At 35.1% G+C, this 26,497-nt stretch overlaps 2 protein-coding genes and 1 long non-coding RNA gene across 5 annotated transcripts in view; 2 read left to right on the plus strand and 1 right to left on the minus strand.

Moving 5' to 3' along the window:
• The window catches only part of LOC128881196 (aquaporin AQPAe.a-like), a 34,244-nt gene extending 14,488 nt beyond the window's left edge, over positions 1 to 19,756 (plus strand). Inside the window, exons 3-4 of the mRNA XM_054131985.1 lie at positions 14,301 to 14,444; positions 17,633 to 19,756. Of these exons, the coding sequence (XP_053987960.1) occupies positions 14,301 to 14,444; positions 17,633 to 18,028 (540 nt within the window). The 3' untranslated portion in view covers positions 18,029 to 19,756. The remainder of the gene's footprint in view (positions 1 to 14,300; positions 14,445 to 17,632) is intronic.
• On the minus strand, positions 3,877 to 24,028 carry LOC128881201 (uncharacterized). Of its 3 annotated transcripts, none has more exons than XR_008458018.1 (5): positions 23,943 to 24,028; positions 13,886 to 14,016; positions 12,767 to 12,885; positions 12,530 to 12,682; positions 3,877 to 4,384 (listed from the first exon to the last, which is right to left on the minus strand). It is a non-coding gene; the product is annotated as an uncharacterized LOC128881201 (long non-coding RNA). The 3 variants fall into 3 exon arrangements; XR_008458017.1 differs by lacking the exon at positions 3,877 to 4,384 and adding an exon at positions 7,538 to 7,715; XR_008458016.1 differs by lacking the exon at positions 3,877 to 4,384 and having other exon boundaries at positions 11,681 to 12,682.
• Positions 19,911 to 26,416, plus strand: LOC128881195 (SET and MYND domain-containing protein 4). The gene is made up of 7 exons (XM_054131984.1): positions 19,911 to 21,965; positions 22,609 to 23,149; positions 23,937 to 24,259; positions 24,900 to 25,108; positions 25,339 to 25,463; positions 25,649 to 25,858; positions 25,977 to 26,416. Exons 1-7 carry the CDS (start codon positions 21,653 to 21,655, stop codon positions 26,296 to 26,298), a joined length of 2,043 nt encoding a protein of 680 aa, XP_053987959.1. The 5' UTR covers positions 19,911 to 21,652; the 3' UTR covers positions 26,299 to 26,416.
• The last annotated feature ends 81 nt before the right edge of the window (positions 26,417 to 26,497 follow it).

The following is a 26,497-nucleotide window of genomic DNA, read 5'->3' on the forward strand; positions in this document are numbered from 1 at the left end:
TAAATAACTGTTATAAATTAATTAAGTGGTGCGCATTCGCACTTCGAAAGTAGAGTTCGCCTATCTAAGAACAAATTTTCATTTCGAGCACTAATTATCATTACCATTGTATAATACGCGTACGGTGATCGTGTGCGTGGCAATTGAAACTTTGAACTCGAGGGACAACTCTGGAGTCCATAGGACCGATGTTATATCAGATTGATGAATATATTTCACTAATTAATAGACGTTTGAGAACGCTCAAATTACGCGACAAGGAAGATAAGATATTAATTGCGCATTCAGCATTTTAGGAGTGGCTTGATTAATGGACATGATATATAACTGTTATAAATTAACTAAGTGGGTATGCATTTGCATGTTGAAATTCTAACATTTCCGGAGAATTCGTCTATTTAAAAATAAACATTCGTTTCAAGCGCTAATTATTATTACCCTTGTATGATATGCATACAGTCATTACGTGCATTGCAATTAAAGGTTCGCACTCGAGAGGTGACTCTCAGGGGTAATATTGTATTAAGTTGTTAAATATATTCTATCAGTTCATTTTTTTATTGGTATAACGCTGCATACGCTGAATGCGTATCTTATACAAATATTTTTGAACTCTCTAAGAAGTCAATACACGAATTAAGTGTTTTCACAATCCTCCAGACGCAAGGTCTTTCAATTATTTTTAGCGGTACACCTTTACTTTGTGGAGAATATTTCTACAGAAAGGTGCACAGAAGCTACAAACTTTGGAATAACATCATAGTCTTCTGCTTGTTAGTTTGTCAAAATTAGACTGACTGCCTATATAAAATTCAAATCATTTATGCATAATTACGAAACTGCTTTCTAGTGAATCAAAGGTAATAAATGTGTCCTCAATTCCTTTTTAATAATACATTTTACGAGCCTAAAAAACGTCGCAGATACCAACATAGTCTTCTGCTTGTTAATTTTTAAAAATTAGACTGACTATCTATACAAAATTTAAATCATTTATACATAATTACGAAAGTATTTCCTATTCGAGCAGAGTTACCAAACGTGTCCTCGATTCCTTTTCGATAATACGAACGTTTTTCGAGCTTAAGAAACGTCATAGACCGTGGCCGAAGAAAAGAAAGCGAGGGAAGAAGTGGTACATTTTTACGCGTTTTTTCACACACGTGCACCGCCTTTTACACGCATGCACATGCGTGTATTCCCTTTACACGTGACGTTGGGTGATTTCAGAGTGCCGCCGGCATGTTGGTAGAAGGGTAAATAAGGCCGGTGATTCGCCCAAGGGGGTCTAACTGTCCGGATGGTGCAACTCTGCCCCGAAGGCTCCAATAACCTACTCGGGACCACTGACTCGCCTCGAACCTCAGATCGACTAGTATGACTCCTGTTCTGTCTCTTTTGATACTTTACTTTCCGACAGCTCGCGGCACGGATGTGAGTATTTATAATTCGTCGTATCATCGATTACGCGAACGACGATTAATAATCGACTAATTTCCTCCTTCTAGTTGAAATCTTTTTTTTTTCTTTTTAATTTCTTTTTTTTCCGTGTAAGGTACACGAGCTGGATTCTGTTCGTTCTCAGACTATTGGAACACTTGTAGAATGAATTGCTGGAATTTTTGCTAGTAGGGAGAAATAGTATTGGGTTGTCCAGAAAGTTTGTGCAAATTTTTAAAAAATATTCAAAGGCGCATTTGAATTTTGATACACATATATTTATTAAATTACCATCCTGTATATGGCGCACACAATACGTCAAGAACATTGTACAGCATAAATTTTACCAACTACTATAATTAACCATTGCATACACTGTCCGGCAACAGTGTGCAAACTGATTAACTTAACTTGGCGACCTTCGATTACTCATAAACTGCTCATCTTATAATCCTGTATACATGAAATGAATTAAAAAATTACCTGACTAATAAAAGAGAGTCATCGAAAACATTAGTCATTATCGATTAGAAGTAACTACAACTATTGTTATTCGTCTCTACACGAAAAACCACTTTCCAAATATTTTTCAAGTAATAATTCCAGTCGTGAGATTAAAAATTCCATCTTAGCTGACCTTTCTCTTATCGGTCACCGAGAAATTCTCTGTTTGTTCCATTTACGAATTTTCTTGCGTCCATTGTTCACAATGTCAAAGATACTAAACGAGCAACTGCGCTGATCGTTCGCTCAGAAACGGGAATGCGAAACTAGTGTCTGTGAATCTTAAACATTCGTTTCGCATTAATAATGTATGAGGCATGTTTCATTTGGACGCAACAGCGAAAATTATGGCGTTTCGTCCTGGATCTGTTGGTGGACTCTTCGTTAAACCATAGCAGATTCTGCTTCGGACGCGCCTACAAGGAAACGATCTCCTATAAGCGGAGTCTGCGGATCGAACTCAGCAGTTAGAAAGATCTTAATTAATAGCCATCCAGCGACTAAAAGGGGGAATAGTGAAGTTTAATTACGGGCCAGTAAAGGGAACAAACCGCATGAGAAAAGCTATAGCTTCGAACCGATGTTCGGTTCTCAAACTTGTGTCAGAAGTTTCAACATACAATATTAATGAACCGTAAATTCAAAGACAATTTATTCCGGTAATTTGTTCCTTTATGACTGAATAAAACATACCTGTTACATATGCATCGTTTAAGAGTTTTCGATACAACGATAATGTATGTTGGAACTTATAATACAAGTGTAAAAATAAGTATTATGGAGAAAATTCAGAAAACATTGAAACTTTGTACAAAATTTAGTTCGAATGAAGCTCGTAACGTTATTCGATACAGTGAAACAGTCCTAGGGATGAGAACAGCGCGAATACTTTCGAAAGTGGCAAAAGTATCGAAAGAAAGTTTAATTTACAGTTTTATAATTCTTAATATCGTGCAGCGAAAAAGAATTTCCAAACAAAAGATTTGTTCTCTACGCAATAATTAAAATTCGACACAAAATTAAGAACTGACTTGATTTTCCATTTAGGGGACTCAAATGTGTATCGACACTCTCATAGGACTATCAAATGTATAACAATTTTCTTGGATATCTCCTAGTTTGATTCTAGATTGCGATTTACAGAGTGGAAGCAGCAGTACTAATTCGGTATAATTTCCATCACTGTACAGTCGTTATGCGTTCCAGCAGAATGAAGGAAAGACGAAAGAAACGTCGGAACTAAAGGAAATGGAAAACGGGAAAGAATCTACAGGAAAAAACGAAAGAAAGTCGCTAACAGGTCGTCGCTAATCATTAGAATGCAAATCACACGTTGCCCGCCCTGTATTATTCGTAATTCGTCGAATACGAACGGAGAATCATTAAAGACAAAGTGGCGTAAGTTGCGCAACCGCGGCGCAAAGTATGAACCGCGAGAAATAAAAAAGGATCCTCGACCCGCCGATTCCATGGGATGAAACTGCGATGATGTTATACGCTTTCGGGCTCGCTGAGACTCGTAATTAGTCGTCCGCCGCAAACGTGATCTAAATACGCGCAACGAAATCGTGAAATTTAAGTGGTTTTACTTCATAATCAACCGGCGTCGAACGATGTGAATAAAAGTACTACTTATCGATTTTACGTTGCAACAAAGCGTGCGTATTGTGAAATGAAAAAAGATCGCCTTCATATATGCTGCAGATTTTACGCACTTTCGCAGACCTCATCTTCACGTCCTGTTAGAACTTTATTAACTTAAATTATATATTTTTTAATACGTTGACTACCAGACTGATATTCGTGGAAACTTCCACGCGAGTAAAACTATTAGGTGATCCTATAAGTTCGTGACAAAGTCTATGTCGATATTTAATAAAAAAAAACTACAGAAATTGTATAGTCACGATGTAATGACTAGAAAGGTACGTCAGAAAGGTACGAAAATATTATTAAATGCGAAAGATTACCTTTTTTTATAACACTTAAGGCTATGTTTCACATATTAATTTAAGTAGCAGAAATACGTGACTCGAACTTTTAAGACGACCTAATATGTTTCGAAAAAATCAAAAATTCACGAATCCTATTCAAGGTAGTTTATTTAACATCACACCTTTGGAATTTATTCTTTAAGCTCTTTAACAAAAATCTCTATCACCCACATATGGTGACCAACATGTTAAAGAAGTTTATTATGCCACAGTTGTACAACGAAACTGACATTAAGAATATAAAGATAGTGAGAGAGGACGTGTAATCTTAATACTCTCAAGAAGAATGAAAAAGATCACGAAGAACTTGAAGAAGATAAAGAAGAACTGATTTTCTCGAAATGTCGTGGTGGACTTGGTTCGAAATTCACGGCTTCGATTCCCATTCGTTGATGCAAATAAGAATTCACTCCCAATCCGTTGTCCCAATTATGTTGTATCCAACTCTGAAAAAAACAAGCGGCGTTTAATTCAGTAAAAAAGGTATGTTTACACACTGTCACGTCACATAAAAAAAAGGGGGCGCATAATGCGTAACACCTGCGGTGAACAGCCCATGTAACGTCATCACACGTGACGCACCACGGTGCATCAGATAAGCGATATTTCGATTACGTAATCCGAAGTGCAAATTCTCCAACTAGTGGATGTTTAACGTGAGCTACCATTTGTCGCGTTCGTTAGATCGATCGTATTACGCGAAGGCGAGTTCCGCGCGACACGTCGCGGTTTCCAACGGAACACACTGATAATCTTTTCACGTAATCCCTTAACAATGCCGTGTAATAGCCGTGTGCACCACGAACCAGTAACGCGAGCATTATTTTGTTTGAATGGAGGATGGACACTTGCAAATGGTGTACGTGCGTTTGACAAGCTCAAGTAAAACGTGATCACTTAATGAATGGTTCTAGAATAGATGGACGTTTCACGTGGGACTCTGAGCATAGGAGTTGCTAATTGTCTAATTTCATCGTTTTATGTAGCTGTTAATAAAGGAAAATTCTGACTTGAAAATGTATATGTTTAAGAGAATAGGCATAATTTTATAACATGAGCCTTAAGTAGACAAATGAATTATTATTCAAAATGTTTTGTCACAAAGTCAAGCCTCTTTGGTATTCTCTGTTAGAACTCTGTTAACGTGAATATACATATGAATACGAAATTACATATTTTCTAAAGAACTTTACTATAGTTCTGTAATGAAATTTATGTTAAACAAAAATTTACTCAAAGCGAAATGAATCTGTTTTTGAATCAACAGGTGCAAAAATTAATTTCATATCGTAACATGATTTTGCTCGAAACAATATTAATCTCAGTCCTTTATAAATCATTTTCAGATTTATAATTATTAAGATTATGTAAAAGACTGAGATTAATATTGTTTCCAGCACAATCATATCGTAACATGATTGTACTCGAAACAATAATCGAAAGTTCATCAATGTCAAAACGTTAATAATAAATAATGTTTGCGTTAAGATTGACAATCAGTAGTCAGTATTTGACACTCACTTCTTCTTCATCGATATTCTACAAATTGTTAGAATAATTCCTCGGACGGTTTCCCTGTTTGGCTTGAAATTTGCGATAAAATCAATCCTTTCGCAAGAACCGCGCAGCCTTCAGCAAATATTAGAGTCATCTTGCTGGAGGCCTTTTGGGAGGCCTATGAGAGACCGCTCCCTTGTCTCGAGCTGTTATGCAACGTGATCCACGAGCGAAAGATCATTGTCCCGCACGATCGTACGTGAACCTTGCAGCTCGTGTGCGAGTCGTGCACCCTAATTATGCAGGCACGGTGCAAGGCAACGCCATTGTCTGTGAAGTTTACGAGCTCGAATTTATTTCTTATATTAATGACTGTTAAAGCAATCCTTGTTGCCACGAAGATTTCCATTTCATCTCTCGTTTCGTCGTTTGTTAATTTAACATACCTCGATTTAATTAAAGCAGAATCAAAATCACATGATTTTCAATTATATTATACAGATCAAAATACACAACTTGAAACTGTAAGATCAGGGCATAGATTCATGTTGTTAATAATTACAGACTTACGTGCAAAGTCACATTAAGCATATGTATTTTATTTAATGATTGGACCTTAGATCTAATCCTTTCCAAAAGTTAGTAATTTATAGAATTAATATGTTACTAAAAGAATTATTATCAGAGATTTCATAATAATGCCAGTTACTACGATAAAAAACAATAAAAGCCTTTAAAAGTCTGATTGTAGGTGGAAGGTATCAAATTTTTAACGGATTCAAACGAAATATTGTTAGGTCATCATGTCTTCTCCAGATTCAAATGACGTTCGAAACGAGTTACGCTTGTAAACGATGGATCCACCCGTCAATTTTTGACGTTTATGATTGATTAACTCTCATCCAGAGTTGGACATGACACGTATCACGTCACAATGAGCCTCTAAGATCCGTAATTCATTTAAACGAACGAGAGCAGAAGCATACTCGCCTACGTGCAACGAACGTGTCCGGAGGCTGTGGGTCACAGGAGCCTGAGGGAACCAAGTCTAAGAACTAATTCGAGATCCTACGATACAGGAGAAGTGCGTACGATTCACTTGTGAGACTCTCGATCGAACAGGATCGCAGTTCTACTCGATCAGATCGAACAAAATCGTCGAACTTCATCGCATTCCTTCGGTAACGTTAGGCTGTTGCATAAGTCCATTTTATCGATTTTTCATTGCATAGGAAGTTAGAAATCGCTTCTAGAAAACTGTTTCTAAAAATGTTGCTTACTGACAAGACTACTGGCATCACATGTCACTGATCAACCATAACTATGAGGATATTATGAACAGACACTGGTCGATAAGAAAATGGTAGCTGATCTAACGTTTTTAAATAAACTTCTAATTGAACAAATTTTTCAAATCCTAACTACTAGCTAAAATATATGGTTGAACACACTTTCTAGACACAAAAGAAATATTTGATTGATAAATCTAGGCTAGAACACGCAGATTCAATTAACAAGATATTCGTGTAGCAAAAAATATAGACTTTTTTGATCGATCATTACCTCTTTTCGATCTACTGTTCGTAATGTCATGCTAGCAGGTTCAACTAGTACACAAAAACTATAACTATTGTGCAAATGCGTAGTGGTTACACCACTCTTGTGTTTCTCTAGTATTCTCTATATGAGCCGTTCGTTGCAAAATCGATTTTCTCCGTAAAACAAAAAGTTGAGAAATGCGATGAAATAATGTACATTGTTTTTTAAAATTCCCTTTAAGATATAGATCCAAATAAATATTGTGGAATGCATAAATACAGATGTAGCATTCATCTAACGGTATATAAGATTAATAAGGAGGAATAGCCAAAAAATAATCGTCAGTAACGTTACAATTTTTGTATAATTGATGGAGTTGATCGATTTATGCAGTGAACGGCTCGTATGTTAATAAGTTATTCTCGTTTATAGAATAAATGTTGCCAGAATCAGAAGATAAAAATAAAAATGGCGTTACTCAGTTTGGCTTCTGAGAGGCCCATTCATGTGATATTCTTCTCTGACGTGTACAGCATGCGTTGACAGTTTCCGAAATACTCACTGGCCAAGTCTGGCATAAAGTTGCCAGAAACGATTTGTTGATATTAATGTTCAACACCAACAAGATCATTCTGTGTTCAAAAAGCAGTGCGTTGACCTGATTTTAGCCTGTTTCGTCTCACGAATCTCCGAAGTTAACGATTTTCAGCGCGTGCCGGTTTCTCGAAGTTGTTTCGCCACCTGTAAATCCCATCGTACATCTACGGTATCTAGACACTTTGCAGAATTAATAATTCAAGATTAACGCGAGATAAGCGAGGGAGGGGACGACGCGCATGGCTGGAAGGAGGGGGGGGGGAGAGAAGAGGGCGTACGGACGAAAAAGTTTCATCGAGGTGCAAGTCGCCGAATAAAAGCCAGAATTCGTTTATTGCTTTTCTTGGAACAACCGTGCCACGAACGAAGGTCGAGCGACGAGGTGAAAAGAGAAGCAACACCTTCCCCTTTGTACCTGTTCGCGATGTACTCGGATCAGGGTCGATCGTTGTTGATAATTTTAGCGTTATTAGAGACAGACGGAGGCTGTCGTAAAGATACCGAAAGGGTTATGAGTCTTTTTTTCTGGATTTGATAAAGGAATCCGATGGAACTCTATTTTCTTGAGAGATGTAGAAATTATTTTTAACCGACTTCGAAAAGGAGGAGGGTACTCAATTCGACATGTATATTTTTTTTTTTTTGTCAGTCTCACTACTAGTTCTGAAATTGTCTACGTTACTTTTGATTCTAGCTTCTTAGCTTCATGTTTCGTCATTTTCCGATGGAGCTCTATTTTCTTGAGAGACGTAGAAATTATTTTGTCAGTCTCGCTACTAGTTCTGAAATTTTCTTCGTTGCTTTTGAATGTAGCTTCTTAGCTTCATGTTTCGTCATTTTCCGATGGAGCTCTATTTTCTTGAGAGATGTAGAAATTATGTTGTCAGTCTCACTACTACATAGTTCTGAAATTTTCTTCGATACTTTTGAATCTAGCTTCTTAGCTTCATGTTTCATAATTTGCAAAACATTAAAAATATGAAAATGATTAAAATATATCGAACATTAAAAAATAAAGTCCGAGTATTTTCAGTATTCCTCAAATAAAATACTTTAACACTAGCTTTACGGATCATGGTCATTTTGATCCGCTCCGAATATCACAAGGATAGTTGTAGAAAACGTTTATATTTCTTGTACACCACTTATGCTGTCATAACATGTGTATATTCAATGTCCCACATGAAAGCAATAATTCAGTAATGAAAACCTAATAAATCTCCATAAACTTAGTATTACATGAGTCGTTCACTGCACGTATCGATTAACTCCGCTTTTTGAAAAATCTTAAATTTAAATGTCAAAGCACTTGGTGTAGTTATAACTTTTTATATTTATAACAGCCTTTCTAAATAATAAATATTAACATCATTAAATGACAAATATTATTACATCGCATTATTATCTTTTATTATCATTATTACTACATTATTTCATCGCATTTCTCAACTTTTTGGAATTAATCGATTTGTGCAATGAACGACTGAAATACTATTCGAAAAGCTTATCACGACAGTTAAACTAATCAATTATTACAGTTACAGACTCGATTTAAAATAAAATAGACTACTTGCTATTTTCTATTTGAAATAATATTCCACCCAGCTCTGAATGGGCCCAACGACTTGGGCGCGCTGTTACTTTGCCCATGGACCGGGTATTAATTAAAATCGCGCCAGATAGGATTTTTCACTCGGGGCACAAGGTCGCACCTTCGGACGTAAGAGGTTTCTGCAAGTGGCTCATCGTGCCGCGACAGTTTCAAAGCGAGCCCTTGCGTCTGTAATTGCCGCGCTTGCACGCCACGATTAAAAGGAGCGCCACGCGTCGCTCGTGCTCGATCTTATAATTAATAAAATCAATTAATCGATATCTTGGCGTGCGATCTCTGCTCGAAGCACTGTAGGAATTTATGTCGTAGGAGAAACAGATACACCGAGACAGTCGCGGTGAAAAAGTACTTGCCCAAAGTGGAAGATGAAGATGACGATAAAGAAGAAGAAAAAGCGGGAGATGCAGAAGAAGATGAAGTATAAGAAGACGAAGAAGATGATGAAGAAGAAGAAGAAGAAGAAGAAGAAGAAGAAGAGCAACAACAACAATAACAAAAGCAAAAAGAAGAGAAAAACGAATGAACCAAGAAGATGGTGTTGCGTAATCGCGGCAACTCGTCGGCGCATGTGTGCTGAACGCCCGGGGCAAACCGAGACCTTGCCGACGTGCATGAGAACTGGGCCGCGCCGGGCCCCACCGGGCCCTGCCGCCATCAGCCCGATTCTACCAGACTCAAATCGGACCAGCCACCGATCTAGACAGCATTTACACTTCCCTCTCCTCTCTCTTCTCCTTTTCACTCGTTTTTCTTCCTTTTGCTCCTCGCCGACAAGTATTAGGCTCTTACGCGCGAAATCCCTGTTCAAACGTTCCACGTTCTTAGTCGTTTTCGTTGCCAAAACTATCTTTTTCTAAAGAAATTTTCGTTAATCTGATAAACATCTGCGACAGATTCTAACTCAAGATTCGTTCTTGTTTCTTCACAGTTCTTTAACGTGGAAATGAATCTGCTTCCTTAATCTTTAACCGATGTCGTCAGAGATATGAGTATTAGAGAAATCTAATTTTTGCAATGTTTTTTTTTCTCATCTTGAAACGGCACTTTTTGTGACATATTTTCAACGCATAGCTAGAACACGGAAGAAAGTGTCGTTAGAACATGGAGAAATTTGCGTACGAAGCATTTTATATGTATACTCTGACTCTCGCAATAAGAGGAATAAATGTGAAAAGTCGAGAAGACGCCAACGCATGGAACTCCACATCGATGATTTTAAGTCGAGAAATGTGATTTCTTGCTATTTTCTTCGAGCTCATTTCACCTGAAATGAAATTTAATTTGTGTTGCGTTTCTTAATATGAAATATAAATTAATCTCGAAACAGGCACTATTTTCTTGTGAATTTGACTTTTGAATTTAAATTTACGATTTAGATTTAAATTTTCAAATAGTGTAAATTGTGTTCGTTTTCTAGAACAATTCTTAATCTCTATTGTGTACATATTTGAGATTCTTTTTAAATTTACGAAGTTGATCTCTTATTCTATTACAGAACAATATTCAAAACACTCAGTATACACAGAATACCTCAGAAAAATTCTAACGCTTCTATAAAAATAGCTTTTGTAGTGAAACGGAACTAATGGCACAATATATTACATTAAGAAGTGTGCTTTACCTTCAAAGAGTTTCAACTTGTTGTGAACACATTCTTGAAATCGTGATGTGCAATATCTCTGAGAGAAAATTGCAAAACAGATTGCAAAAATTCTATATAAGCGAAAGAAGTATGCCTCGAGGTTTTAAAGCTTACAGATACCACCTTAGGAATATTTCAAGAATGTTTGAAGAAACTCTTCTTTGTTTACAAATTATATTTCTGCACCTCAAAGTCATTTTAATATAACACCAAGTGCTTTGACATTTAATAAAGATACAGTGGGTGTAGAATGTATTCGTACACCGATCAATTTCCCAAAATCTTTTGTGTGAAATTATAGTTTCTTAACTTCTGTTTTTATAATCAATGATATTTTACATATTCTCGGAAGTCTCTAAGATAGAAATAATCCAAATAACATTTACTAGTTAATATAATTTGTGAAATTAACAAAAAACTGTCAAAAGTGGGTAAAATTGTAGAAGCAATAAGTATTTGTACGATTCTTATGACGAACTATTTACAGTAGAGTTTGTAACGTAAACACATTAGTTCATTGCTCCATACGAATTAGAAAACATCAAATTTCCAGTAAAGTGCTTTTAAAAAAGGTTCTAATAGAGGAATGGAAAAAGATTCCACTTCGAATAACTAATAATTTAGTTAATTTAATGCTTAGAAGAGTTACAATAATTATAAAATCAAAGGGAAATCCCACGAAGGAAGTATTATATACTTAGAAATTAATGTAGATTTCTTTTTTTTTCATCAAGTTTTAAAAATTAAACAGTTGTCCGAATACTTATTGCTTCAACATTTCTATCGATTAATTGTTTTTTTCTTGTTAATTTCGCAACTTTCATCAATAGCTATTTTTTTTGTAATCTATTTATTCTAGAGATTTTCGAGAATATGTGGAATGTCATTGTTTATAAAAAATAAGTTAATAAATTACAATTTTACACAATGTTTTTGGAAATTGATCGGTGTACGAATATTTTCTACACCCACTGTAGTTTTCCTGCGAGTTACAGATACACTGCAAAGTTCTATGAATATCTAATACCTTTGAATACCATTGTGTTATATTAATATATTATTAGCAATTTATAACGGTAATGTTCAGTAGCCAACCAGTTCGCATTATGGATATCGGAAAGTTCGACAAGGTTATCGACATCAATGTGGTTCTGCGTCATTTAACCTTTTCGCTACTACCGACCATAGTCGTCCTTCGCGAAACGATCTGTGAGCAGAGATGGGCAAAATTTTTGTCTAAATACAAATTTCATATAACGAAAAAAAGAAAGACAACTTTTCATTCATTAATTTTAGAACAAAAAAGAAGAAAATCCGCAAAACAAACTATCTAATAATACTAGTGAACAAAATAAAAATTAGATACTTTTACATATTTAATTATATTAAATCATCATTGTATACAAATTGCAGTTGAAAAAATGCTGATGTAAAGAAGTAACGGAGATTAAAGAAAATGTATATTTCACTTAGTTCTAACCTTTGTTTCTATCAATACTAATGATGAATTATTCATATAATAATTATAATTAGGACTACCAAATGAAAATTGACTCCAAAGTTATAGACAGTGATGAATCCTTCTTTCTATCTTTGTTTCCCTGTTGGTTTTCTTCATTTTCTTCTCGAGTTCTTTGAACGTTTGAAGCATCATAATCTCTTCGTATCATTTTGATATCTGTTTCATTTCTTCAATTTTCGTACCTTATTAGCAATCGTCTCTGCTGTCCGTTGACTCATGCCACGATACCGCCGCAAATATTTCCAACCAGTTCACTGACGCCAAAGAGTCTGCGACGGGTTTACTCTCGCGTGGCAGCCTAATTTGCGTACACGTGCTGCCCGGATTGCGTCTTCCTTTCGTACGAAACAAACAATTTACAATATTTGAATTATCATGAATGGCAAAGTGTTTTTGTTCTTCGACAAATTGATACATACTTGCAACAAGTGGAAATTCGTTTTGTTGTAGTAACAGCAATCGGAAAACAAAATCTATCGAGTAATGCGAACAAATATTTTATTCTAACGTCCAAAGTAAGCTGTACTCAAACGTGTCCCTATATTTTTCATAAGAAACGTTAATGTTATAGTACACGAATTTTTACAAATAACGTTACATTTGTAATATTTGCAAGATCTACACCCCTGGGGAAAGCTTTGCCTCCTCTCTTATAAAAACGAACGATTGTAAATTGTAAATTGAATCTAACTTTGTTGCCAACTCGCACTACTTCTCTTCTTAATTAAAAAAAATTGATTTTTTCATGTAACGTTAGTATTATTTCATAATTTAAGTTTGTAACCTCCATTTAAGTTTGTACGATCAAAGAGATCTGGCCTCAGGCATCTTGGGTCACGCTTTTATTTAGTTTTTTTTATATTCAAGGTCGTTCTTTAATACGTATTTTATTCATACAACAGTTATTCGCAATGTTTTATTTAATTTCGATTCGCCACAGACTATTAATCTTGTGAGTTTACAGGCACCGTATTTTTATGAATATAATTGACAGTATAGTACTTTGGATAGAACGTAGAAAGGATTTCAATACGTTGCTTCAACGTTTCAATGGACTTGCCTCGTCCTATTCTTTTTACCTAACTCGTCAGATCAATTCCTCGAAATATTTGTGCAAGAGTATCGTACTTTGCCGCCACAAAAAGAGGCTCGAATTAATCGCATTACGTCAATCTTTCTTAAACTCGTTCCTCGCTTATGCCATCGTAATCGTATCGTGTGATTGAAATTATGCGAAGATTTAACGTGCTAATTCTGAGTGATCGTAGACTAATCATTGATACATAATTTTCATATAAAATTTCCAGGGATTGTAATATTTCAAACTAAAGTAAATCATTTTTATTTACTCCAAATTAATATCGAGAGGAACGACGACGTCAACTTAGAAACGAATATTTTTCTTAACATAGTCATCCGAATCTAAGGCCTTGATTTCTCCAGAGATGTATGTGGGGCACAGTGCTTATTAGGAAATCGTTCGTAACGCGGGACAAATTTAAGATCTTTTTTATCAGCGTGTATATCAACCAACGTACCCCAGAAATTGCGAAATTTGAGTTAGAATTGGAGGATCTTTTTGGAACACCGACCACGGTCACATCCGACGTTGAATTTTAGAGCAAGGGCTCTTATCTTTCCACGTAATGTTCACGCATGCAACCTGTTTCTGTCGAGAAACAAAAAATAAATCACGCAAGTTTACACGACGTTTAGAGATCTGATAAGCGAGAATTCTTTACTGGTCGGAATCTAGAATGGCCCAAATATTTTCTGAAATTCCACTAGAATGTTCGCAGGAATGTAACGGATGTATAATAATCTTTCCAATACCAAATTTTTATCCGAGGATAAAAGTAACATTCCCCTCAATCTACTGGGAGATGTAAATAATCTGTAACAAAATCTGTGTGAAATAACGTTAACCAAATATTCAATTTTCTCGTGTTTCAGGTATTAGGACCAGTTTCAGGCTGTCATGTGAATCCAGCTGTAACAGTCGGCCTTCTAATCAGCGGAAATTGCTCGTTTCTGAAAGCAATATGCTACATCATTTGTCAATGTTGCGGCGCCATCGCGGGTTCCGCAGTGTTAAAGGTAAACTTCGTCATTTGAGGAATATATTGTAAAGAAACTTCGAAACAATCACTGACTCTTTTAAGGTGTTCCTAAAATGTTATTCATTGACAATTGTATCTTTAAAATTTATATTTGTGAATCGAAGGTAAGGGGTGTGGTAATAACTTATAATCTGGTTTATTATATTGTCGGATATTATGGATTAACTTTACCCTTTGCGAAAATCGTAACAGTCAATTCACACACAAAATTGCAAAGAGTTTGAAACATTTTTCTGTCTAACTATAACCCGACAATTGAATTTATCGAAATTAAAAGAATCATGAAGGAAATGTCTTGAACATATTTATTGCATAAATCTTTTATCATGGTGTTATAGATTGCATTAAAACAATAATATTTTATATTCAACACTCTTCCAACATCATTATTTGAGAGACGTTAGCAAAAATTAGAGTTTCTTTCAAGGGATGTTTTCACCTTTAAAATCATTTTTCAGGACCTTACACTTGCAGAATAATACTAAAAACGATATTGTTAATCTCGGGATAGAAACCACGCCCTGAAAATAAAGAAAATTTTGTCGTTTCTTTCTAGAAAATTCATTTTCACCATACCGTACTATATCGAAATCTATAAAACATAGAATCTTCAATATTCACAGTAATATGAAAATTCATAATTTCTTTGAGCGAGTATTTCACCTTTTGGATCCTTCCATTACCAAAATAAATAATCATTAATTACGCTACATTTCCGTAAAGTTTACTCTTTCTAAATTTTCGAAATGTCGAACATGTCGTTCTTTGCTAGTCCTAGGAAACCAAATACCTATTAAACGAATAATATACTTCATCTTTGTGGAACTGTTTGTCTCTCCTATTTTTACACGTCGGTTACCGAAGAGCAGTCTACAATCATCATGCGTCAATTACGATGTTCAGCAAGGTCAGGGTCTTATCGTGTGTTTACCGACGCTGGTTACATCAGAAACTGACAAGCGAGGCGAATTACGCAGACTAAATGCACGATGCACCGTCGATTCGTGACAGTTAATTCATGAGCACATTAATTTCTATGATTGGCCGTAAGTGCATTGCATTCAGCGGCGTATAACGGCGGGGGTGCAATTACATTAGAATTCATAATGTAATGAAGACAAATGACTAAAAGCTACTTCATCAAAAAAGTACAAAGTCTATTTGCGAGATAAATAGTTGCGTACTGGGAAATTGGAAAACTACAGGCTCGTTAGTGGAATTTTATTCGATCGAGTTGAACAGATAGGAACGAGGAAAATTACTATGATCAAAATTACGAAGCATACGGTTCAATGAAAAATAGTTGAAATATGTGTAATTGTAATTGGCAACAAATTTGCTATAATAAGGAAGCAAAATCAGAAAAATGAGAAAAATCTTAGAAAACTGGAGAAACTGGAAAGATGGGAACGAATTATTTAGTTGTGAATAGTAATGGTGGCAATACGTACATACAAAGTGTTATTGTATCTTAACCGTATTGTTTTTGATTATGTTTTCCACAGACTGTCAAAGATCGTAATGGATAACCTTTATGAAATACATTGTCCAGATAAAACTCATCTTTCTTCCACAGAGAAAAACAACACCACAGGATGGAATCAAAAGACTAAACAATTGAGAAGAATCGAGATATGTTGCTTAATGTTTTCCCGAAGTAGATACAGTAATCACTATTATTTTCTGATATAGGAGAGTACATCAGATTAAATATTGTTCCGTGCAAAATATAAATATTTACGTTACGATTTGTTATAAATCTTCACTCTAGAGTGAAAACAAAACAAAACCTTTGGCTTCATTGTGCCCAGAACACATCAATATCATCGTTAAAGGATTGTTATAATAAAATGGGACATAATCAACTAACAAAACAATAAAATGTACATGTATCAGATGTTGAATTTCTTCTAAATATATCTTATCTTATCGTAGAGTTTATTTACTCTGAAAAAAACAGACTTCTGGCAAAAATTGTCATTGCAATTCATTAATTAATTCATTAAACAGATTTTCATATTAACCTTACACTTTCTTTATGCTTTCACTAGTAATGCCTTCATTAGTAAAAGAAAACAGTATCGAATAATAAATAAATTAAACGTTATTCGAAACGATGATAAATTAGTACATGGTGCAATGTCCATTTAACCGAACCACTAGTCCATTAAATAACATAATGCAATACGTTAACAATTAACCTTTCGCAGTAACTGAATTTGATCGTCGAGAACCCGCTCCTTTTGAACGTATGCGTCCGTAATCGCCCAATAAAAACTCTACGATTAAAGATCGAGTACAGTTTCCTTCCTTGGACCATGACATAATGTTTGGTGCCATACCGTTAATTGACATCGGCGAAAAAGCAAATGAAGAGTAATTATATATCGGACCATTCTTCAAGTCTCATAAATTGTAATTTCAGTAAATTTAAATGATTGGAGTAAGCTATAGAAAACCGCAGTGCAAAAATTCATTCAAAAGATAGAATTATTACAATTTTTAAAGGGTCAGTTAAAACAATATTTTCTTGTGATTTTGGACAATTTAGTTCTATCAAATTGTAATTATGTTTCGAAGTTTAATGCAGTTTTTGTTTCTCTAGAGAATTTATGAATTTTCATCATTGCAAAATTTCACCCTTGTAATGTTAAATTAATATTGAAACTTATTATTGAAACTTTTTATCACTTATTTCTGTGGAAATTTATGTTTACTTGCAACATACTCGTATGATAGGCATTAGTGTCTCTAAAGAAAGGCCTTTAACCCTCTATGGGGCGAATTTTTGTTTTCTGCAAACAACTTGCGAGGCATTTATTTTAATATTTCAAATTGATGGTGCTGTCAACCGTCATTAATATTGTTATTGGTTATCAGAGATATCGTATAATTAAGACGTATACTTCATTTTGTGAAAAGACTAAAATTATTTGGTAAAAAAAAAAATGTACATGTAAAGTGTAAATTAGGTCAAAATGAATGTTGTGTAGTTAATGTAGTGATTCAGGATGAGTAACAGTAAACAAGGAGTCATCCAACAGTTATAAACCGCTTATTAAGGGTTCAAGAATTGGACACGTCAAGAATGGGACACAATGAAGAAGCAGTCCTCCAACTTACTAAACATCTTTCTAATAATTCCTTTTATCACTATTCCCTCAGGTGCTGATCCCAACAACAGCAGCTCGTAATGGCTTGGGTGCCACTGCTCTTTCCCTGTCAGTCACCGAGAGTCAAGGTCTCTTCATGGAAGGTATCATCACTTTCCTCCTGATTCTGGTCGTCCACGCAGTGACCGACCCCAAGAGAACCGACACGAGGGGATGGGCACCGATGGCGATCGGATTGGCCATTACCGTGGCTCATATGGCAGCCGTGCCCGTTACAGGAAGCAGCATGAATCCTGCCAGGACGTTAGGTCCTGCTGTCATCCTAAGCGAATGGAAGAACTTATGGATTTACTGGGTTGGGCCGATTATGGGAGCTTGCGCTGCCGGTGGCCTCTACAGGGTGGCGTTTAGACGCAAGGAGGACGATGAAGCATCTTACGATTTCTGAAAACAGAATTCAAAATCGCTATCCCTAGTGATGGACCCTCCTTGAAAAGAAAGAAAACTGTCTTAACTCTTTCAGACACGGCGTCCACAATTGAGGACACAAAATTTAAAAATTACCGACACTATAGTTTAGGACGAATGTCCAGTTTTCCTCGAAAACTACACTATTAGGATTTTTGTTTAAATTTTTTCCATAATAACTGTAATCCAAGTTCACCCTAAAAATTAAATTACATTAGTACGAGAAGAAAATAATTCAGATCTGAAAGGGTTAATTATTAACTGCAATCACTGGGTCGTATTTTATACAAAAGAAGCAAATTTTTCATTTAAAGATCAGGGTCAGTTAAACGATCAGTGTTCCCGATCCTCACTTCAAGTATTTATTTATTACTCTAAAGTTTAGACAGTTTAAAAATCAAAAGGATTTTGATCGAGTAAAATACATGACAATTTCTTCCTAGTCTCGCATATGGAAAAAAATATTTATCTAAAGGCTTCGATTCTGTGTTTGAGTTATCTTCGATACTGCTACCATTACAAATCGTTATTAAATTAATTATTCTAATGAATATTAAGACACTAATTATGAATTCACAGAGTGAAACTACTGTTTTATAACTCATTAAAATAATCGACTTTCGATACAACGATTTCTAATGTTTACAATATTGAGGATGATTTAAGTACTGTGTTGTAATATTTAAATAAACATATTCTTGTTCGAGCAAGACCAGAAAGAAATGACGCTGTATTAAACAGATTTAAGTATAGAAATATTCAGTGTGGAAGACGTAAACAGTGATCATTTGGTTTTAAACAAAAAGACTTCCTTTTCTCGAATCAAATATGATTTAGTGAAGGTAGTTAAAAGTTAACATTAGAAAACAGTGAGACACTGTTCACGGTACTGAAATAAATCTTTCACGATGAATCTCACGGGAAAATCATCGTTCAATTTACAGGAGAAAGTGGAATTATTTCTCCTACCCGATGTTCTGCATAAACTTTTACGATTTTAAAAATCCGAAGGGAATGTGGAAATTTTATTTATTATAGATTGACCAGTCCTTCAAGAAACCATGTTCTTGCATTTTCTTCCATATTGCTATTGACCTCTTCATAGACGAGTTATATTCGCAAAAAAAAGCTGACTAGCAGTTTCATTCTTCTTCCCTACAGAGAAATCAATTTAATTCTGGATTAATTGATTGAATTTAACAAAAGTTATTTGTTTATACATTCCAAGCGCAGAAACTCTCTTTTTCTAAGAAAAGGGGAGGAGAGCACCTTCCAAAAAGTTTCGAAATCACTGTTATAGCAATAACAAATCCGATTTACAAGACAGTAAATTGATTGTGTTATTATCGTACAAAAATAATGAGTATTGAACCACTCCTTCGTGGATCGTGAAAATTCAGTCTTCTTAATTAGAAATACATTTAATAATAAAAATAAATAAAAAAAGACGTTTCAAAATAGATGTGCTTGCACTGGAGACTCAAGTAATTTACAATCGAATATCTGAACGAATTTACTTTTAATTCTTCACTATCCATTCTTTCTGTAAGGGCTCGCAATAGTTTTCGCAAACAATGAAACAAAGAAAGTATGTAAAACAATATTTAATTTGAAAAGGCTAATCTCAGTCTAAAAACAACTGTTCAAATTTGGTCGTTACCAATAATGTAATCGATGTATTTGTATTGATACTATTTTAAAACAAAAATTATCTTGAACTTGACGTTTCCTGTATTATTTACTGATTAGAAATGGACTAAAAAGTTCTACATTTTCGATAGTTGATGCATATGTTTTCGTATAACACGTAAAACTTCTTATCGCATAATTAACGCTTCTAACAGTAAAACATCATAAGCAATTCGAATCATATTCGACTTTGTAGAATTTAGTTCCATAGTTTTGTATTCTTCTCACCAAAAACATACCGCATTCATGTACATGTCATCTCAACGTTTTCTACGTCGTTTAAGTTTTGTATATATTGTACTTAAATTAGCTTATAAGATTTCGTAACAGATTATCACGTATGGACACGTAGCTTACGTCACACTTTAAGTGTACATAAATCGTTTATCTTTTAATATTGACGTTGTTTCTTTTCATTAATCCTTTAACTCCTGTGTATGAATATTCTTGCCCAAATGACGGTGGCTGTTGAATATCAGATCAGTCCATCTGTTTGGATTTATAAATAACTATTTCTATTTTCATTCGAATAAATTTATATCCAGCTCTGTCACGAATACTGATATGCCACGTAAAATGAGGGTCACTTGAATGAAACTGATGTAGGACCAGCTGCCCTTTCTTAACATATAACGATAACGGCGTCAAAAATTCATTAGTAGACTAAGGGTGTCCATGAAAATTTATATTATTAAAGATGCAAATAAAGAATTTAAATTAAAATAAAAATATTTTTCATCTTCTAAACAGCGTAACGGTATTTTATAGTTTTGCATTTGTGCATTTCCTCAGACATTTTCTCGTATTTTCACTTGCTATAAATGAATAAACATTCGCAATCTAATGATTAGTAATTAATAAATTAAAGAAACGTCCTAACTTTGCTTGTTATAGGATTTACTTGCATTATCTGTAATTGTGTACACTTGTATGATGGTGATCATCTATTTTGTTAATAACAAGTGCACGGATAATAAGTTTCAAATAAAATTAAGAACACTTCAGGAAAGTCACTCCATTTAAAAAAAAAATTCGTATTCTATGCTTGTGAATAGTTAAATTAGAAAGGAATAAATAAGTTGGTGTCCTTTTTGCATGATCCACAATCGTTTTACCACAAGCTAAAACTTGATTAATTTCATAGTAGATATACTACTGTCGTTAGTGTAGTAACTAATTACCGTCACTTTTTATTTTTGTTACAATCGAAATTTACCCTGATCCAACACAATTGCGCTTTTGCAATTACACATGCTTCTGTCGTGCTTCCTTGTCGAATCGCACAGCTCTACGTCTTACGCCGACAAAAATAGCCTGCGTGGAAATAGACGAACATAGTTTTTGGGGAGCCGTAGATGATGCCAGTAGCTTCGGGTGTCGTCGACCGGCAACGTATCATTCAGATGCAAGCTCGATCGAACAATTCCACTAACGATAGAGCAGCTTTCTTAAAAAACAAAATTCTGCTAATTCGATAAAAAACAAAAGGATTCTCTTCGCTAAAGAAAAGGGAGAACAAAAAAAAACAATCAATAGCTTTTACTGACGCGTTAATAATGTGTTCGAGTGGTTGATACGACCATAAACAACAAATTAAAACAAAAACATTGTTTCAGCTTCTGTATACATACGTACGTAACTGTGATAGTATGTAAAGTTACTTTCTATAAGAGCATTCACGGTGAATTAATTTAAACTTTATTCTGCATTTTTGCACCGTTGTAAAAAAAGAAAAAGCGTCGAAATTCTTCTGTACTCAAAGGCGACCGAACAATAGGAGATAAATTCGTAAATAGTTTTACGAATGGCAATAGAGAAACGATAAAGGCGTTGTAATTAAAAGCATTGCTTGCGGTGTATAAAGTATATCGTAGAAATTCTGTACGAATAAAGGTTATCAAAAAACGAGGAAAAAATGTTGAGGAGCGATTCAGACAGCGAGATCAGTAGTAGTTATTTCAGTGCGAACCTGTTTGAGTTGCAAAATGCAATCAGTCCGCAGGATTCAAAGCGATTCGGTTCCTTGGACAGTAACGCGGAGAGGATCGATTTCGTACTGAGCTACCCTCAAGCCCACAGTCTGCCCTTGGACGAAGACAATCAGATGCTGAAGAGCAGCGAGAAAGCTCTCCAACTAAAGGACGTAGGCAACAAGTACTTTGGTCGGGGTGAATTTCGAATGGCCCTAGAACTGTACTCGAATGCTGTTCTACTCGCACCTCGACAAGGTAAATCACTATCGATACTATCAACAGTATTTATTTAACACTAAACCTACCGACCCTTCATTTGGATCTATTTCTACCGTGGTTGGACAAATAACTAGTTTTAAAGTCGGTTCATTCATTCCAATGCAAACAAAAAAATATACATGTCGAATTTAGTAATCTCCTTCTTTTCGAAGTCGGTTAAAAATATTTCACGTAGTAATAAATTGAATAATGCGTGAAACAATTGTATAATTCGTATATTGCATATAAGAACTGTATATAAAAGCTTGAAAACGATCATTTGACCGGTCGTGGTTGGTTTAGTTACCCTTGGGAGTTCAAGTACTCATTCCAAGCTCAAACACAGCCTGACGTAGTAATTCGAGTAAGTAGAACTCAGATTATTCGAATTAATCGATGGATATAAGTGTTTGGATTAGGGAATCGTCGTATAATAGAATATTTTTGTACTTTCTTAATGTTGATTTTCGTATATGTATTTCCATATACATATAGATTTGAAAATCAGAATAATAAGTGAACTTGTGGAATGACCTAATATTTATCAATTTTTCCTGTTTTAATCTCCTACAGAACCACTCTGTGTACTCTACTTTCACCAAGCAACATACGAAAATTCTAACGAAATTCTATTTTTCAGAGTTGGGTGTTATATTGGCCAATCGCTCGGCGACGCTTTATTATCTGGAACGTTACAATTACGCTCTGACAGACGCTGCGGAAGCCATACGAGTTGGCTATCCACGGGAATTGTTGTACAAAATTGAAGAAAGACGTGCTAAATGCTTACTCGGTTTGAAAAGGCACGCAGAGGCAGTGCAAGCGTTTAGGAGCGCTTTGAAAGCTCTGGACTATACAAAGTTTTCGTTAGAGAAGAAACAGAAGATAGAATCGGACATCAGAGTCATGCTTGCAGTGATGGAAAAGGGTAACGAGATTGCGCAGAAAGAATCGAAGGGAGCACAAGAGACGCAGAAGAGTAGCGAACCGAAGAAGACTAGCGGATCGACTCTCGAAATGAAGGATTACAACCCTTTGTACCCTTCGTGTAGTAAAGCTGTTGAAATTAGAGATGACGGTGGCGATATAGGAAGACACGCTGTTGCGACTAAAAATATTGAACCTGGTGAAATACTTGTTGTAGAAAAACCGCATTGCGCATTCTTATTGGCCGAATACAGGTGCGACCATGGGACGAATATTCAATATCTATTGCTACTAGGATGTATCAGCTATACAGGGTGTTAAGAAAAAAGCATTCAATATTTACATGGTGTATAGGGCACACTGTACTGAGTAAAAAAGCTTTAGTAAACATAAAAAAATGAAATTGACAAAATTGTCGGCACTTGAATAGGAACACTCAGAACGCAATTTATAAACACTGACATAAACATCGCATGCGATGGAAGCAAGTAAGTCAATCATGATACTAGCAAACAAAAATGTTTATCTCAGAAACGGTTGACCTATGTTTACTAAAGCTTTTTTACTCGGTACAGTGTGCTCTATGCATCATATAAATATTGAATGCTTTTTTTGAACACCCTGTATAGTTGTTACAGATAACTTTTACTATTGCAACTACTCTATATCTCTGTGATAAAAATCATAATGTAAACCTATAATACACAGGGTAGTCCACAGAATTTGCACACTTCTATTAATTTCTAAACTGTAGTATTATATGAAAAAACTTTTTATAGAAAAGTTACAAATGCTCTTTTTATGAGCGGAGGCGTTTTGGAGACTTCAAGTATACACTGTGTAATGTACCCCCTCCAATAATGCAAGTTTTGTATAAAAACTATTTTCATAAAATGTATGCTTCAGACGTTCACCAAGCTGTGCAAGTTGCGTTAACCACCCTTGTATACAAATTTGACATGCAAGCTGAGTTACCTGAGGCACATGTTTCGGAAGATAATTTACAAAAGAAGCTACAATTAACGTTATATTTAATTTCAGACTCACACATTGTCACTCTTGCTTGTCGAGGATATTTGTGCCAACACCAGCTGCTTGCAATACATGCAGTTGCGTAGCTTACTGCAGTATACCTTGCAGAGATGCGGATGCAACGGTGCATCGAAACGAATGCACGTTACTACCCACGTTGTGGAATTCGAAAACTTCCATAACGTGTTTTTTAGCCTTAAGATCGGTTACGCAACGACCGTTCGAGGAACTGTTTGCGCTGAAAGATAAACTGAAAGCTTCCAAGGGTAGATTCGAAGTCACGGCAGAGCGACCTCATAGAAGCGATGACTTTGAGGCCTACTACGGATTAAGTAATTAATTTTGCAGTTAATATTTATTAGAATAATACTAACGAATATTTATCTAACGTTATAAGCCAATTGAAATATACATGCAATTTTCTAACGCGATTCCTCTCAAAAGTACGATTGAATGAGTGAGTTTTATTTATAGAAGTGCGAAGACGTATAACTTGACTATAACTCTTGACTCACATTACTTTATAACTCTCTAGCATCACCTTTAGGGATGCTAATAGTCTCATGGGGCCCACTGGCTCCTGGCTCGGGTACCTCGGGATCGCTGAATCCGTACTGTAGCTACAATCAACCATAGATCATAGCTACAGCCCCTGAGGGCCTCTCAGAAGTACATGTATAATATGCACTCGTATTTACATATACAGTGGGCGAGAAACGTATTAATATAGGCACTTTTCTTGCAACAACTTTATACAAAGCAGTATGTACAGAACGTATAGAATGATCCACGGTTGTATGAAATGAAATTACCTGCAATTATCTCATTTTCTGTATGTAATAAGATACGAAAGGAAACAATCTTTTTGAACATATCGCTTCTTCTTATAAAGTTATTACGAGAAAAGTAGATGTGCACGCACTTCGTCACACATTCTATGTAAAATATACATTAATATTTCTCTTCGTATAGTAACTCATGTAGACGAAAGAACGACAAAAGATCTTCTCCATAGGACCTACATAGCCAGTTGGTTATTGAGACTTTTAAAAAAGGGCCCGTACTTTCCTGAAAGCGTTAAAACTCCAGACACAGCGGAAGTGAAAGCCTCCGAAGGTGAATTATTTATTGGAGGTTTAATTTTACAAAGCTTGATGTTGCTACAATTCAATTCTCATGAGGTAAATTATATATGTTCGTCTAAAGGATTGGCATTAATTGAAGTATACAGTAAATGTATACAAGAAAAAAAATATATGTATTAAAAACAAACTTTGGATATATTTAAAAAACTTAATAAAAATTTGTACAATGACACAGTTCAGAAAAATATCGATTTTGGGAACACATAAAGTCGACCAAGAAAGCCTCGTATCAAAACATTGTGAATAAATAATATATCAATTTTCAGATATCAGAATTGACAATACCAAAAGGCAAAAAAACTTTGGCAAACGCTAAAAGCATTTTTATTGGTGGTGGATTATATCCGACAGTGTCGCTATTTAATCATTCATGCAATCCTGGTATCATCAGGCAAGTAGACTTCTTTATTTAAAAACTGCGAAATTTAATTATACTCCACGTAACTAACAAAAATAAATATTGAAATATTAACGATATGTTAGCGTGATCGTTAATTTATAACGGTTATTCCCCAAATATAATTGTTCACATCATCATCATAAGGTAAATTGTAAATATTATTTTCGTATTTACAGATACTACGTCGGTACTACTATGGTTGTAAGAGCTATTCGCTCAATCGCAAAGGGAAAAGAAATCTCTGAAAATTATGGTCCAATTTTTACAATAGCTCCTGAATCTGAACGGAAGAGGACCCTGAGGTTGCAGTATTGGTTCGACTGTCAATGCGAAGCATGCACAGGACACTGGCCTTTGTTAGAAGAAATCGATCCATTGATTCTAAGGTATCATTACTCAAAATACAAAACGAAATAGAACATCGCAATAACAAATCCTAGAATACGGTTTAAAATATTTTGTTTCGAAACTTATTCGTTTAAAAAATTAGTTTTATTTCTACAGATTTAAATGTGAAACTGGGCCGGAATGTGGTAACGTTCTACCAGTGAGAACGGATACGAACGAATTCATGATCAGGTGCCCCAAATGTGGCAACAACACCAACATTTTAAAAGGCTTGAAGGCCTTACAAGATACGGATGCACTTTACAAAACTGCCGCGAGAAACTTGGAAAAAGGAAAAAACGCGGAAGCATTAATATCTTATTTAGAAATTTTGAAGCTTTTGGACGAAACCCTAGCTCTGCCTATAAGAGATTATCATCATTGTCAGCAAGGTGTTCGATTATGTATGCTTACTTTAGGCAATTGCGCTTATATTTAAAGATATTATATAAAGAGTTCACTTACTTACTGCATTGGCAGTATCGATGAATCGAAAAAACATTTAACCGTTAAGTGAGAATTAATTTTTAACTTCTGTAGCGTAAAATGTTTTCTTTTTTATTGTTAAATGGTATGCAGCACATAGTACGAGAGGAACGGGGGAAGGACATTCATCTGCTGCTATTTTAAAACTTTAT

The sequence above is a fragment of the Hylaeus volcanicus genome, chromosome 8, assembly GCF_026283585.1.
Source record: "Hylaeus volcanicus isolate JK05 chromosome 8, UHH_iyHylVolc1.0_haploid, whole genome shotgun sequence".
NCBI classification, from domain to species: Eukaryota; Metazoa; Arthropoda; class Insecta; order Hymenoptera; family Colletidae; genus Hylaeus; species Hylaeus volcanicus.

Excerpts from the sequence above, each read along its gene's own strand:
- LOC128881195 (XM_054131984.1), top strand. The coding sequence starts at position 21,653 with ATGTTGAGGAGCGATTCAGACAGCGAGATCAGTAGTAGTTATTTCAGT. Across the intron at positions 23,150-23,936 it reads TTCTTATTGGCCGAATACAG|ACTCACACATTGTCACTCTT; the intron begins GTGCGACCATGG and ends ATTTAATTTCAG. Across the intron at positions 25,464-25,648 it reads TGCAATCCTGGTATCATCAG|ATACTACGTCGGTACTACTA; the intron begins GCAAGTAGACTT and ends TCGTATTTACAG.